The 16,475-nt window shown below is 43.1% G+C and overlaps 1 protein-coding gene across 5 annotated transcripts in view; it reads left to right on the plus strand.

The window, feature by feature from the left end:
• Positions 1-16,475, plus strand: part of sorcs2 (sortilin-related VPS10 domain containing receptor 2) — a 222,816-nt gene that overhangs the window by 176,141 nt on the left and 30,200 nt on the right. For all 5 annotated transcript variants that reach the window (XM_041031186.1, XM_041031187.1, XM_041031188.1 and 2 more), the window contains exons 4-6: positions 6,785-6,949; positions 9,962-10,035; positions 14,503-14,567. In XM_041031186.1, coding sequence (XP_040887120.1) covers positions 6,785-6,949; positions 9,962-10,035; positions 14,503-14,567 — 304 coding nt within the window. The remainder of the gene's footprint in view (positions 1-6,784; positions 6,950-9,961; positions 10,036-14,502; positions 14,568-16,475) is intronic.

Here is a 16,475-nt window from a genome sequence, read left to right on the forward strand (position 1 = left end):
TCTGGGACAGACACAGACACACACACACAACACTCACACACACACACACACACTCACACTCACACTCACATATACAGTCACTCTCTCAGGTGTTTCCCTTTAATTGTATTTAATTGTGATCATCAACAGTCATGTAGAACAATCAGAAAACTTAGTCCGCTTTTGCTCTTGGGGTCATGTGTAAAAGATGACCCCCCCCCCCCCCCCCCACACACACACACACACATACACTCACACACACTTTATAGAAGGCGTGTGTGTCTGTTTTCCTTTGAAGTCAAGCCAACATGTGGGATTTCGTCGGAGCTGCCATGTTTGCCAGTCACCTCCACTGTAGTTAGGCTAATATGTATAATGCACGAGGACACCTCCAGCTAATGCATTTGCACTGTAGCCAAGGGGAGCGAAAATGCTCTCAGACCCCCCCCCCCCCCCCCCCCCCCCCCCCCAATCCAACACCTCGCAGGACGTGTCACCTGTGTTTGCTTCCCCCAATTCTCCGTTCCACCCAAACGTGTATCATTTCTCACCTCAGCCTCACAGAGGTGTGAGTGTTGGATGGGGTGGTGGCGGGAGGGAGGGTGGGGAGGTCAGAGGGGCGGTGGTGAGGGAGCAGCACAGATCTCTGAGTACACCTCTTTAAATCTGATTTATTTAACAAGTGGGGGGAAAAAATACGACAGCAAGTGGAGTTCATTTCTGTTTTTTTTTTTTTTTTTTTTTTTTTTTGAATCAACCTTTGTTTGAAGGATTAACTTTAATCCAGTGACATTTTGTTGATACTGGCCTCGGTTTCACCTGATTGAAGATACCGAGAAAGATGAGACTGAGCTGGAAACAAGTGGAATTATCTTTCACAGTCAAAATATGTTTTTTAGTAAGAAAGGTTTCCAAGTAGATATGAGACCAAATGCCATGGAAATCCCTTCTCTCGCTTCCTTTTCTGTCAATACAACATGTCATTGTTAAAGTACATTCAGTCTATGTAGAGATTTCTTCATCTCAGAAACAACAGTTTGTCAAAAACAGTCTCAACTCGAGGTCACTTAGTTTCATGTTGGAGATCCAGTGAGATTTAAAAATAGGATTCAAAAACAGACCGTTTCAAGGCAACATTGATACTTTTGTTTCCTCGACAAACACAGGACACGTGAGAGAGCTAAACAATCCCGTCAGCAAACTTCTTCTGCTGTCTGCTGGTGTCCTGTGACTCCCATGCTGCTCTGCTCTCCCAGGTCTTAATTCTCAACAGGCCTCAGCTCAGTGAGCTGCCGTCACACGGGGGCCCTCTCTCCCAGTGGAAACCAGGCAATTTACATATGTAATTGAGTGGAACGCAATTGTGCGGGATCCGCTCGCTGTAAGCAGCTTGGTTCGCAATGCGTGTGTGTGTCTGTTCATGTGTGTGTGTGTAGAGCAGATGTCAGTGAGAGAGGACAATTCTGATGTGTTACAACCTTTAAGAACTTTACAACTGTAAAAACTTTGTATTCAAATTAATAATCAACAAACACATATGAATAGTATATAGTGGTAAATGTAATGGCTGCTGTGCTGCGTCTTCCCTCATCAGTTTCAATTCAATTCAGTTTTATTTATATAGCACTGAACAGCAGTTATATCAAGGCACTTTCTATGTAGAGCAGGTCCAGACTGTACTCTTTATAAGATTATCTACAGAGACCCTACGTGTCCCCCCTTTTACAGGTGGACACCTTGAACAGAACCTGGCTAATGGTGGGTGAGTGAATGTCTGCCTCAACTGGTTGGGTTGAGAGAGAGAGAGAGAGAGAGAGAAGGAGGGGGAGAAGGGCAACAAGGGAGGAAAGAGGACATAGGACAATGCAGGTTGCATGATTAAAAGCAAGATTAAAAGTAATAAGAGGACAGTAGTATGGTTAGTAATAGGACTAATAGCAATACAAACAACAAGATGATGATAAGACTAATAATAGGACTAATAATAATAATAATAATTAATGGGGCTAGTAATGGCGGCAGTAGATGGTTCACAGCAAATTAACTTCCTGTCACTCCCGAAACAATGGGATCCAGAGTCTGAACGTTACGGTCAGTGTGTGTTGTCATGAGCCACTTAGCTTCTCAGTCTGCTTCTATTCTTTTATTTTTGCAACTAGCTTGGTAACATGAGTTATAAGCGACCTCTGTCTGGTCCACATGAAGAGCGTTAATTCAAACACGGTCCATGATGGCGAGCGAGCTGGACCTCATGCGTTGAATTGGCGGAGTGCTCCTTTAAGATGCTGCTTATGATGCACCTACAGTAATATCAGCTGCGTGCACATGTATGTGCATATTTCATACTCTCCAGGTGTGTTTGACATACTGCTGCGTGTGTGCACGTGTGTGTGTGTGTGCACGTGTGTGTGTCATGTACAAGCTTTCTCCATTCTCAAGCTTTCATCACCCACGGAAGCCCGCAGCATTAAAGCTGTGACAGGCAATACAGAGATCATGTACACACGTATTCTCATCCTCCTCTGGCCGGTTCATGCTTCGACCACACGCCAGCACTCCTCCATGAGCTATTCTAAGCTGCTAAGTAGATTGTGTTGTTTTATAATAGATTATAGGGGCTGATACTGTCTGATGTGTGTCAGCACAGCAGGACTCATGTGTCTTCAGTGATCAGCTGCCTCTGTCAGACGGACTCAGATCGAAAGATTACCAAACGTCGCACGGATTCGGCGTGCCGCTCCGGAAAGCCACACTGGTCTTTTAAGGTCTTTTGCAGATTCTAGACGAGCTGAGTTTTGTTTCTGTAAGTCGTTCCCCCGCCTTAATGTGTCACACCCCTACAGTCTCCAGAGCAGACACAGGAAGTTTGGAGCCTGCTTTTATCTTCAGTGCACAATAGCAGCACTGTGCTTCCCAAAGCTTGAGTTATTACTCGGAGGAAATCGTTACCGGGGGTGGTGGGGGGGGGGGGGGGGGGGGGGGGGGGGGGGGGGGTATGTATCAGAGTGCTTTGATTGTGGAGGGCCGTATCTTGTGCTACAGGAGAGGAATTGTAGTGTCTGGCTGCTTGTCTTGCTTCCCAAGAAAGTTCACAGTCTTATCTGTGAGTCGGGGACTGAAGCTCAGTCTCAGCTTTAGTATGGAGACTTGAAGATGCTGCTTACATGCTTACGGTTTGACAAGAGTGCCACTTGTTGGCAAGTCACGTTACTGCGTCAGGAGACTGGAGAGCCAGTGAGAGCATCAGTGGGTTACAGACCTGGCAGCTCTATTTCAATGGGCACTGTATAAATCTGAGAGGCTGCAAGACGTTTAACATGTTAAAAAAAAGAAAAAGAAAAATCATATCTTCAGATCTTTCTTCTTGTCAAAAGCTGTGATGGGGGGAGCGTCATGCAAGCAAACCTCTTTCATCAGAGCCGAGAGGACGCTGTAGAAAGCTTTTTAGTTTTTAAATCAGCTGAAACTACTTTCAACTTCAGTCTCAGTACTCTACTGTAAAATCCAATAATAAATGAAATAGCTTAAAGGGGCACTTCAGTGACTTGCACTTTCATAAAGCTGGGGCACTGGGAGACAGATTAAAGGGATGCACATCAAAAAGAGAATGGTCAAAATTGAGACACGAGAGGCAGCGATTTCCTGACTTTTAGTCTTTTAGTCAGGCTCCAAACTGAAAAGAATATTTTGTTACATCCTCAAGAAAAAAAAAAACAACAACAACTCATATTTCAAACTGTTTATAGCACACTCTTTGGCTATTGGTTTGTAGGACTTCAAAAAGTCAAAATGGCAGCTACAGCCCTGAACCTCATATACTGCAATTATACTGAGAAAGATATATAATATTTTCTATCTCTAAATACATTTTAACATCTATTTGGTTAAAAATGAAAATGTAAAAAAACATCAACACATACATGCTGTTCGAATGAAACAGTATTTTTTCTGGCAGCTCTTGCTCTCACTGTGCGTTTCAGTCTTTGCTTGGTGATGTGGTGTGTGTGGGCAGCCTGTGTGTGTGTGTGTTTGTGTGTGTGTGTCCTGAGGATGTCCAGCTGTCACGGCTCAACTAGGTTAAACTGAGTGATGTCCCTTAAATAGAGACATATTGGCAGAGGCAGGCTGACCTGATTGATGGCCCTGCCCCCACAGGGACATGGAAAGAGAAACCACAGCGAGACGTGTGCATTCAAATAAGTATAGTATACTGTAGAAGCCACAGATTTTGCTTTTGTTTTTTTGACGAGTAAATTAATGCTCCGTTTCCAAACAAGAGACACTTGTGATGACCAGAGGCATTTAAGAGTGAACAAATGCAGGACTGTGACTGGAGATGGTTTTTGTTAAATCCCTAAATCCCCTGGGAAAAAAAAAAGAGAAAAACTTGAGTGAATACTCTAAAGGTGCCCCTGAGCAAGGCACTGAACCATGAGCTTTCCAGTGGAGCTGCTTGGCTTTCAACAGCGCAGCACTGTGGGCAGCTCCCAAGTGCAAATACAGACATGCTCAGTCCATGCATTCACAAAATAAATAAAAACAGAGAATGTTATTTTAAGAAAAAATAATCCACTCCTCTCTGCCTCTTCCCTCCTGCTCCTCTGACTTCACCACTCCGCTGGCTCGTCCTTGTTGGCCTTCCTCTGGCAGCCAAACAAACGTTGGGCCTTTAATTGACCATGCTGCTCATGGAAGTGTGTTCAGAACGAGCAGGAGTTACACACAATGACACACACACACATACACATACACACAGCTCTCAAGTATTGCAGCCAGCAGGATGTGAGGCATGCTACGCATGCTGCCTAATTGTAGACATGATGAGAATACTGAAAAGGATCTGTGTGTGTGTGCGCACACCTACTTACAGGCTTGTGGGTCTCGAGGCATACAAATTCATTTTATCTATTTAATATAACAAGAAAATGACTCAGCTACAGCTTCAGAGTTGAATGTGTAGCGAGGGTCAAGCTTATGTGGGTGAGAATTTGTTGTGGCTCTTACAATAACATCAGAGAGACAGAACAGAGCAAGAATTGCCAGAAAAATCTGCAACAAATCAGAGATTAAAAGAAAAGAAAACAAAAAAAAACATAAAGAGACACACGCAGTTACAGCGTGAATGTTTCTGTGCATGTGAAAATGAATAGGTTTGTCTGTTCTGCTTTGATTGGACCAGTATAACTGAAAAAGACAACAGTACAGGAACATTCATTAACTTACGATCCTGATGAAATATTAATCTCCGACTGAACACCAGTCATTCATAATAGAAACCTATGGGCTGTACAGTATGTTATATGACCATAGCTCATGTGCACTGTATAGACACACACAAGGTTTTTACACTCATTAATTTTTATTGATTTTTAAAATATTAATGACCACGGCATTTAAGGCTGGGGGCATCTAGTTTCTAAAGTAGCTCTTAAATAAACGATATTCATTTAAATGAATGGTCATGCTTATGTGAACGTTAATTTAAAGATCCTCAATCCTGTAAGTGTTTCGCCATGTTAAATATTCATGACTTTTTTATTTATTCGAGCACACATCAGGGCTTAGTGGGTACGGGATTCTGATTTGAATGTTGCTGAACTCCGACTGGTGCAAAGTGACGTCACTTTCCCCCCCAAACTAAGCCCCGCCCACTTCAAACCAAAAGCACAGAAATCTTTGAAGTGAAATAACCCAAACTTTTATAACACTGGTAAAAAGGTGAATGCCCGAGCACTGAATTCCCTCAACCTGTTGGGCTGTTTCACTCTTGGAAAAAACGATCGCAAACTTGCACTTTTTGACATGTTTGGATATTTGTGGTTCCTCGAGCAGTAAAAGAGGAACCGGTGTATAGATGAGGAGTTATTTTTTTGTGAGTAAGTGAAAGCCCAGGAGTCCAGATGAGGCTAAAAGTTGCCAAAAAGACAGCAATTCTTTGATCGTGTCTATCCTGAGTGCTTATTACTTCTTGAGTGCATGCATGAGACACATAATTAATGTTTTAAATAATCGCTACAAGTGGCACTTTCCTTTTATACACTATGTCTCTTTACCGCTTTGCATCCATTAATCTAAAACCTTGGCAACTGAATGAAACAGATGTTTAGACAGAACGCAGCCGTCAGCGAGAGCTTTCATCATTTGCTTGACTGGGGGAAAAAAATAAATAAAAAATAAACAAAACACTTGAAAAGGTTCTTCTGCTATAAAAAGGACTTTCTGTACAGACCAGCTGCAAACAACACGGTGATGATAATAAAACAACAGCACCTTAAAAACCCTCACTGGACAGCTTCCAGCCTCTCATGAACTCCTAATGAATGTGACTGGTTCATTAGTTCCTATCGATCAGCTCTGTTGGTAGCCTTACTCAGGACATAGTGCCCGGGACGTAATAGTGATTGGTGGGTTGGCAGGTCCTGGTGCCCCCCCCCCCCCCCCCCCCCCTCCCATGTTTAATGCCTTCACTTTATGAGCTATAAAACTCTGAATAGATAATCAATACCAGTATTGCCATGGTCCGTGCAACATGTAAGGTTGTTAGAAAAGTTCTTGTGGCCTGGAGAATGGCCTTGAATAAATGTGCGTGCGTGGCCGTGCATGCATTTATATTCATCAGTTTTTACCAGTGCAGGCAGGGGAATTGATACACACAAGTATTGATATGAGGACGGCAGCTGTGCGCGTCTGCCACAGACTGCTGACTAAGCGACGAATACGCTGCGAGACATTACCCTCTGATCGCTTCACCTCTGACCTCCGTTTTCTTCCTCCTCCTCTGTCTCTCTCTCTCTCTCTCTTACAGGTGGTGCTGGTGGGCTCATCCATAAACGAACGCGATCAGATGCTGTTTATCAGCACGGATGAAGGCTCCTCCTTCCAGCGACAGTCCATCGCTTTCACCCCAGACACACTCATCTTCCACCCCAAGGAAGAGGACAAGCTGCTTGCCTACTGCAAGGAGGGCAGGGTGGGTATCATAGCATCACAATAAATCGTTGAATTTGTAGCTGAAAGAACGAACGAGAAGACGGTGGTGATGTTACAGCAGGAAGACATCTCGGACGGCAGTGCAGCAGTGCGTTAAATTTCAATTTTCACACGCACCAGCAGAAAACGAACCTCAGAGAAAACTTGATCTGTGATTTGCCGTACAACATTACAGCTGCAGGGCAAATCTTATGCAAGGGGATAAACAGAATAGTGGCCATTTCCAAACACACACACACACACTCAGACATTGCATTTCAAATTGAAAACATGTTGCAATCTCACTTTGATTCAGTAGGAAGCTCTTTGAAATATTTTGGACCGAAAAGAGAAAAGTCTGGATTTAGAATCAGTAAATCCACAGTGTAAATCCATTTTGTCTCCACTTTTTCTGCCTTGATTTTCTGCCTTTCAGTCAGTGTTTCAGCTGCTCTTAAGCCTGATTCTGGTTTATAAATACTTATTTTATAGTATTGGTCATCAGTTTGATCAGGTCTGACACTCAAGTACTTGAGTAATTGCTGAGGTCTGGGGATAGAACATCATGGGTACAATATGCAATAAGAAACACAAGCAGTTGCATGATCAGACAGGTTGTTAACAGCATCAGCAGTTTAGCTTCACTATTTCAAACTAAATTATTTGGAGGTAAGACAAGATGTAAAAGAACCACATACAAAGGCAAAATACAAGGACACAAATGAATAGGATAAGACAGCTGTGTTTACCATCCCAGCAGTTATGGAAATCTTGGCAGAAAATATGAAAATAAGGCCCACGTTTTAATAAACTGTAACTATTATTAAACATGTGACTTATTTGTTAATGTTAAGTTTTCAAATACTCTTGAGAAAATCAAGTGTGTCCACCGTAGCTTGAGAAGCAGGCTACAGTAAAAGCTAACGAAAAGCTTTTACTGTTGAGTAACACCTACTATTAAGTAATAAGATAAAAAAAATGTAGTCATTATACTGCGGTGTCATTTAAATACCCACTCTGTGTGTTTTATATCAGACAGAACAAATATTTTGGAATCGTGGCGTCCACAGGATTCTACGCCTCACTGTGGTGTGTTGACATCCCATCTTAGTAAAATTGTCAGTGTTAATACAGATGTTAAAACGGGCTAATTAACACTGACAGTTACACTGTGAAGGAGGATTCTTAAGGGTTTGTTAATGAGTACGCGAACACCTCGTACAGCAGATAACAGTTGTGCTACACGTCTCTCTCCGTGTCGTACGCTGCTGTTTTCCCATCCAACCCTCTCTGCCACAGAGTGGAGTTAATTGCTTCCATAGTTCTCAGATGTCAGTCCAGTCCCCAGCAAAACACGAAGGCTAAGACATCACATTGCTGTCCTATGTATTACTTATGTCTTGTTGCTGGGAGACATTGGGATGATTCAGTTGATGAGACAGACATTGAAGCCTGCAGCACTGCAGGGGGAAAGAGCTGCAAGATGAAAACACAAGCTGTTGACAGAGTACACTTATGTGACAGGGTTAATATCAATATATCATTGTGTCTCATTAATTTTTAGACATTCATGCTAAACAAATGAAACCTCTGTCGGCCCTTACACTGCGTTTGATTGTTTTACAGCAGTGGTTCCCGACCTGGGAGTCAAGACCCAACCGAGGGGTTGCAGGACAGTCTTAGGGCTCTTAGATTAAAGGTTACACACGTTTATTAATATTGATATTTCTTTATTCTTGTGAAAAACTGAATTCTTTCACCTCCTTTTAGTTACGTGCAAATTCCCACAATGAAGGCATCTGTTTATTCTATTAAGAACTGTCAAATAAAGGTAAATCGCCTTGAATGTAATAAAAAAAAGCATGTTCTGATTCAGTATTGAACATGTGAAATGTACTCATTGATCTGTCAGTATTTCCCAGCTCTGAAAGCAGAGAACGTAAACACTCTCCCTGGCTCACACACACACACACACACACACACACACACACACACTTCCACACACACTCTAATTGAAATGTGTACTGTCAAGTGGAAATCGAGCTGGAGAGAAAGAGGTGGGGACGGTAGGTCCAATAGTTCATAAGTTTCAGCCAGCTCAACTCCTCCTCAACTTTAATAATTTACACATAATTAAACAAGAAATTCAATTAGGGTTTAATCTGTTCCATATGGGCAAGCTGCAGATGGAGGCAAGGAATCCATTCAGACAGAACAAAAAAAAAAAAAAAATCATTTAGCTAGAGGATGATGGGAGGACGCCTAGCAGAACGTGGAAATTAAGAAGGTTTGTGAGGGCAGGGACAGATTTCTATCAAGGTCGGCCTTCACTTTTCTTTTTCACAGCTAGAGATGTGCAGTTGGAGCGTGCCGTAGGAACGGCTTTGATTACTCGTATTTTCCTGACGACCCTGAACAAGAAAGGCTGCTACGAGCAGTTTGTAGACGGGATGTACTGCCTTAAACAGCAGCTACCTCTCTGTCGCAGTGACGAGCACGGAGAATGTCTTTCACAGTCGCACAAAAATGTGTGTTTGTTTTTTTGTATGGTGGAGGAAGTTAGTGTGGTAAAAATCCTTTCCCCAGCTTCACTGTGCTTTGCAAACGTCAAGGATACCTTCTGTGTGGGAATCAATAGACTTTCATTTCGGGTGCAATCAATGCCATACAAGCTTAGGCTACACATACACACACACACATTACTACAAATACCCTCTCACTGCACATAAAATATAAGCCATAATCACACACTCTAACACACACAGACACACACAGAACCTGCTATGATTAATAATTAAATGAGCTCAGTCTTAACTTGGTGAACCATGAAATTCAGTAGCTTGATTGGGTGAACTTTTCTGTTTTTCCCCCCCAAAAAAGACTCTGGATTTATCCTCCATTGTTAAGGATACAGCTGCAACAGGACTCGGGTTAGGCTTTATAATTTAACGCTACATGCTTGCAGGCTGCGTTTCCTTCTAATTGCGGTCTTCTCTCTCTCTTTTGTATCCAGCTCTTTGCCTCCACCGACCTGGGCCGCAAGTGGACGTTGCTTCAGGAGCGGGTGACCAAGGACAGAGTCTTCTGGTCAGTTACACTTTTATTTTCTCATTCTAGATTAAGAAGACGATACATAACAAGTTCACACAGGGATCCAATCTGAGACCATGGTACACAGTCATAAATCCTGGTTTTGTAATAATAAGAAAAGAAAGAAGAGCAGAGAAGAAGAGTAATAACAAACTTTTTATATGTGTGTTTTTTTTCCTGTGGTGCCCACTGGTAATAGAAGTATGGTGTGGGAGTTTATTTTCCTTATTTTTTTATATTTGGCTTGACTTATTAGATTTAAATCAGAAGCTCCATGCAAAAATGATATTAATACAATTTTAATGTTTGTTTTTTTGGGTCTATATCCTGATCCTATTATACTATTTACACAATATTGCTCAAATTATACCTAAAGCAGTTATATCCCAAATGCTAATAAATTAGTTTTATGTTTATCATAATTAAAAAAAAGGAAAAAACGTCTGCTCCAGTTTTTCTTAAACTTGTAATTTGAATTGGATTTTGATTGTAAGCACTGGAGTTTATGCAGCAGAACCGTTTTATTGATGAATGTCCTGAAACTTTCGTGGCTGCAGTGGAGGAAAACGTTCCCACAGCAGGCGGAGGTATACAGGTTTTCCCTGCACAAGTAATATTTCACAGCCTGAGCGCTATTTCTTCCAATCCCTCCTCTTCCTCGCTCTCGCCTTCATTTTTATCTTGTATCATGTCTGTCTGCCTTTTTATCTCCTCCCTTCCATCTTCTTCTTCCCCTCTCAGCTTCATTCCTTCCCGCTCCTTCCTGTCCAACGTGCATTATTGGAAGATGATGCATTCAAATGTGCTGAATTTAAATTCAATTGAGTGCACTCACTCTCATCTCCTGAAGGTCAGGAAGGCGTTGCGAGCTCCTGTTAGTTTGTTTCCTCTCAGTGCCGATAGTAAATGAGCTGGTTGGCACGCCCCGGACACCGCTGATTTATACCACCAACTCCACGCACAAATCATCCACACACACTGCTGTAAAGAGTGAGAAGGTGGGGGGAGAGAAAGGGAGAGAGCTGGGAGGGAAAGAGGGCCTTAAGTGCTTCCTACTTCAGACCAAAAGTTACACACTCTTGATCACCATTTCAATCTGGATGTGAAAACCTAAACCTTGACCACTGTAATGGAGAGAGTTGTCTTTATCTGATTCTAAATCGTGGTTTAAAGGAACAGTTGGACATTTTGGTAAATGCACTTATTTGTTTTCTTTCAGAGACTCAGATGAGAAGATTGATATGGATCTCATGTCTTTGGTTTCAGTTTGCAGCTGGAGTCAGAATGCCGTTAGCTTAGCTTAGCATAAAGACTGGAGGTATTTGGTCATAAACCAAATTATTCTGCAAACCACCAAAGTTATTATAGTACATCCTCTGGGATGTGAAACGTGAATTAGTGAGCTGCTGTTTTGTTTTGTTTTTTTTTGTAACTTTGAGCAAAGCCTGTGCTAAGCTACACAAACCATGTTCCAACTCTGGCTCCATACTTACAGCTGATCTGAGCAATATTTGTACATAAACAATCCAAACTGTGTAAAGTGTGTCACTCATACGGATAAACCTCAGAATTACCACTCACTCTGCAGTTTCCCGCCTCCCTCTCAGCCTGCTGCTTTGGTTTTATGACCCAAAACTTCACTGTTTCAGCAGAGTAAGACTACAAAGGCATGTTGCTGCATAATTCAGTGGAAAAAACTCTGATAATCCCACTGTACATTACAGTATCTGCCCAGCAACAAACAGCAGACAGACAAAGTTAAGGAGGAGCTGCTGAACATCATGGAACATTTAGCAGCTAAAGAGACAGACATTTTATTATTTTATTTTTTTTCTCAGGGGTGGGTAGATCAAACCAAAGCAGAGACACGGCTCCTAATGAATGCTGACGTCCCTCAGTGAGTGAACATGTGAGGAAACTGTCAGCAAACTCTTTAGCCACAATAACTCTCTGCAAATGATATCAATCTTCTCATCCTCAGTCTTGGAAACGAAACAATAAGCATATTTCCCAAACTGCTAAACCATTCCTTTAAGGTTCACCAAGGCTTTACTTTGCACATCTGGATTTCATTACACCCTAGGTCTGAATCCAGCAGCAAGTTTTTTATATGGTCTGGCTAAAGCTGTATCAAGGAAGTAGGATATCAAATGATTATTTTACAATGTGCATTTAATCCTTGCTACTCTGAAACTGAACCGCATACTGTTGTATTTTATTTGGCTCAGGTAAAACTGCATGCAGCAAACGCACGCTCAGGTATTCAGGTCTGCGTATACCATGAGGTTAGGAACTTCTGTGACCCTCATATATATATATATATATATATATATATATATATATATATATATATATATATATATATATATATATATATATATATATATACGTGGACATGCCTGTGCGTTCGTGTGCTATGAATGCGTGTGGTCAGAGCAGACGGAGGTAGCTAGTCGCTGGCTCTGGCCTCAGCCGTGCCTGTGGCCTAACAGTCGTTAAAAGCAGCAAGAGAACAGGAGTCTGGCAGCCGGGGGCAGATAAATCACATGAAAAAACATCACATTAAAACCGCTCTGCCGTTGGGGTGGTCTGGCCAAATGTGTTTTCCCGTGGAACTTGTTTTCGTGATCCCGGGCCGTAAAGTTTTTTTGTTTGTTTTTTTAACTTGTCATCCTGAATAAAAAAGTAAGAGCAGTTTTGAAATTGAACTGGCATCTCACAGGAAGACAAGTGACAACAAAAGCAGACGTTTGACGATAGGCAATAAAAACAAAAGAGGTTTTGAAAAGCATACAGATAAAAGCGTAATCGAATGGCAGTGAAACCAGAGCCGGGATGAAACTGAATTCCAGCCCAGGGAGGATGTTTGAGCAGCATGTTGCACTTCCTCCTCCTTTTCCTCTAAAGCAATTCGGCTTTCTTTATTTATCAAACCTTCCATCTCTCTATCAGTCATGTCTGTAGTTTATTTCATTTCCCCTGCCTCCCCTTTCAGCCTTCTCCGTCTGTCTACCTTCACTTCCCCGACCAAAGGAGGAGGCAATCCCACACACTTAGGCTGTGATGAAGCTCTAACTGGACCAAAACGTTAGTGGAAGGAATAAATGATGTATTGCCGGTGGAGAGTGTACTTTCACCTCCAGTCTTCAGCCATTTGCATTTCAAGCATCCAAGCTGATACTTTTATCCTGAGTAACCTGCACTGAGTGAAGAGGCTGAGGTACAGAGTCTTGGTCAAGGACACTCCAGCAGGCAACATGGGACCTGTTGGGTCTGATTATTCTAACAGGCAGCAGCTCGGTAACCTGCAGAAAGACGAGTGACGAGCCTTTTCTTTCTCTTTTAAAACCAGATTCTTTCTCATCACCTAACTGCTGACCTCTTGTGGTTGCACAAATACACACATTACCCAGTCAGCACTTTGATTATCCTCACCAGTAGCAACTGGCTGCAGTTGTTTTGCTCTGATGTGCTGATACTTTCCCTGACTATTTCCAGTTTGGAAGACTTTAAAGTAATGGAAGAGAAGGAGTGGTAACTAAAAGGGAGCGCTGTCAAGTTCTAACGTAAAGTGGATGGCCTGCATTTTTATGGAAATTGTCACCAGTGATAACTTGAATTTCTTTTGGTTTTATTGAGCAATAAACCAGTAAACACTAAAATGTGTTGCTTGAAGTTGCTGAATGTCATGGATCAGTAAACTAACTGATCATACAGATCATCATCCTGCACCATGAGCAGCAGACCCTGTATCATTTCCTATGATCCAGCTTCCCTCCTTTGTTCCTCTCATCCTTCCTTCCTTCCTTCCTCCCTCCCTCCCTCCCTCGTCCCTCCATGGCCTGCTAATTGCTCGTAAAGTCTCTTTGTAGGCAAAGTAATGAGGTTTTAAATCTCCACTCTATCTTTACTGGGCTGGGGAAATTGCACTACAGAGTCCTAATCAGATGAACTACTTAGTTTACTACTCACTGAAGGGCATGCAGAGCGAGTGTACTGTGGAGTGTGTCTGTGTGCTTCTAAGAAGAAATAGGGTATTTTTTTTTGGGAGGTTTTTAAGCATGCGAGTCCAGGCTGCATACATCTGAGTGCACTTTCCAGGAAGAGCTGAGCTGTGCATATGGTATCTAAACCAAAGGGGGACCAACGTATACAGCATGCATACACTCAGATGGTTCTGATCCAATCACTGCACATTTTTAATCTAACGTTCAGTTTGAAATATTTTATTTCTTAAATAAATGCCTGCCGCCAGGGTGAGATTCATTCGTGGACCTGTAATGAAACAAGTTCAGGAATTTTTAAACTCCGTCTGCCTTCTGTCAAGATGTTGCAGCTGCAGACAAAGTGAAAGGATCCCACTGGAACAGCACTGCATCTTCTGATGTAAACTAAGAATTTTTGTTTTCGTGTTATGTGATGTGTCTGATATCTGATTAAAGGTTATTATCTTGTGTGTTTCAGGTCTGTGTCTGGTGTGGATGTGGACCCTGATCTGGTGCACATGGAAATGCAAGATACCAGTGGAGGTACGGTGATGCACTCAGGTGCTTGGTCAGTACATGGAGAAAAGTGTTTTTGCCAGTGTACTAACATGACAGCTGTTAGCTCTAGCTAGCTGCCTTGTTTCTCAAGCTGAGCAGATAAACAGGGAAAACTGACTGGGTGTCCAGTTTTCATATATCTTGGCCAGTAATGTCAGACACTTGATTCAGATCAATACACCTGACTGGCTGCAGAGGAGAATTACAACATGCTCTCTCCCCCATCAAGGCAGTAATAGCCTAACATGGCCTGCAGTGTAAATGCAGATAATAGAAGAGATGAACGGTTGACCTTGCTGTGGGTGGAGTGGGGGTGTTTGGGGGGGGGGCAATGGGGAATTAATGGGTAAGTTTAAGAGGGGAGTTCGGGGGTCCCCCGGGGGCAACAACAGCAAATCTGGATTATCATATCAGCTGAGTGACAGACAGACAGGTTAGTGCTTAACTCGCCACCGAGGGCCGAAAGGGTAATAGAAGTAGAGAGCCTTTTTGAGATCGTGTGTGTTTGTCAATGTGTGGTTGTAATGCATGTGTGTGTTGTGGACTTCACCTCCTTTGGGTCTCCCTAACCAATCCCCCGCTCTAAATAAACCTGAGTAGGCAGAGTCAAAGAGAAGTGGAAGGGATAGTGAAGGGCAAGGTGAAGGATATGGTTTTTATATTTGCAGTGCTGAATAGTAATCTGTTCCTCCATAAAACTCCTCACTAGAAGAAATACACACTTTTAAACCCCCCCCACCGCCACACACACACACACACAGAGGGATGCTGTCTGCAGCGTGAAAGCTGTCAGCCCGAACGAGGCTGCCTGTGTTTGTGGAGGGTGAAAGGAAGAGGCTGTCTGTCTGGGCCAGCTGCCCAGGCATGAGAGCTCTTCCTGGGGCTAGGCAGCACCACATGGTCCCCCCCCCCCCCCGTCCCCCCCTCCTTCTCCTCCCTTTCATTCTCCTCCCTTTTCCTCTCCTTGCTTCTGTGCCCAGATAGATAGATAGTCGAGGGGGGCTGGAGCGATCAGGCATGCCAAACCAATCTGTTCGCTCTGTGCCTGCCCCCCCCCCCCGTCACATGCGGCATGGCCAAGGTTAAATGGTGGCACGCTACAAAAAAAGGGACGGAGAGTTGCGGGAGTCTCTGCAGAGGCAAGGAGCCGTGTCACAGGGGGTTTGCCCCCCAGGACCACAAACTGACGAGTGATACAGGACTCCAAAGAAATGGGGGTGGTCGATTGATGGATGAGCTGTGTGTACAGGGAGTGTGTGTGTGAGTGTGAGTGTGTGTGTCATTAGGGAGATTGATGTGCAGGAAAGCGTGAGTGTACCTTGTTCATGCACCGATACACACAAGCATTCCCGCATTCAAACACTTTACTGTAAGGCCTGTAGAGAGACAGACCAGGACATACATGTGTAAACAAACACACACACACACACATGCACAGTACACACTCACCAGTTCTCCCAGTTGTATAGAAACTGAAATGATGGGTGCCATGTAGTCAACATAATGTAATAAATTATTCATCCTCTTACAGTTTTCCTTGTCATATCACCTCGGCTGCACAGGTGTAGGAACAGTGTGTGTGTGTGTGTGTGTGTGTGTGTGTGTGTGTGCGCTCAGTATGAGTGTGTTTGCAGGTGTGTGAGGACAGCAAGTGGCATGAAGAAGTGTCTGTGCCACAAGCTGGAACTGAACACTTAGTCCAGTGTAATAGTTTTTTAATGAGTTCTCCGCCGTATGCTGCTTTGATTAAATGTCCAAGCTTTTCAATAAATTAGCCAGTCCATTTGTTGGACCAGACACCTCCCGAACAAAGATGAAGCCGAGACAGGGAAGTACGGAGCCAGTGAAGAAGACACGCTCACTGATGTGAGCTCGCGGATGTGAGCGTGTCCT

The sequence above is a fragment of the Toxotes jaculatrix genome, chromosome 23 (genome assembly GCF_017976425.1).
Source record: "Toxotes jaculatrix isolate fToxJac2 chromosome 23, fToxJac2.pri, whole genome shotgun sequence".
NCBI lineage: Eukaryota > Metazoa > Chordata > Actinopteri > Toxotidae > Toxotes > Toxotes jaculatrix.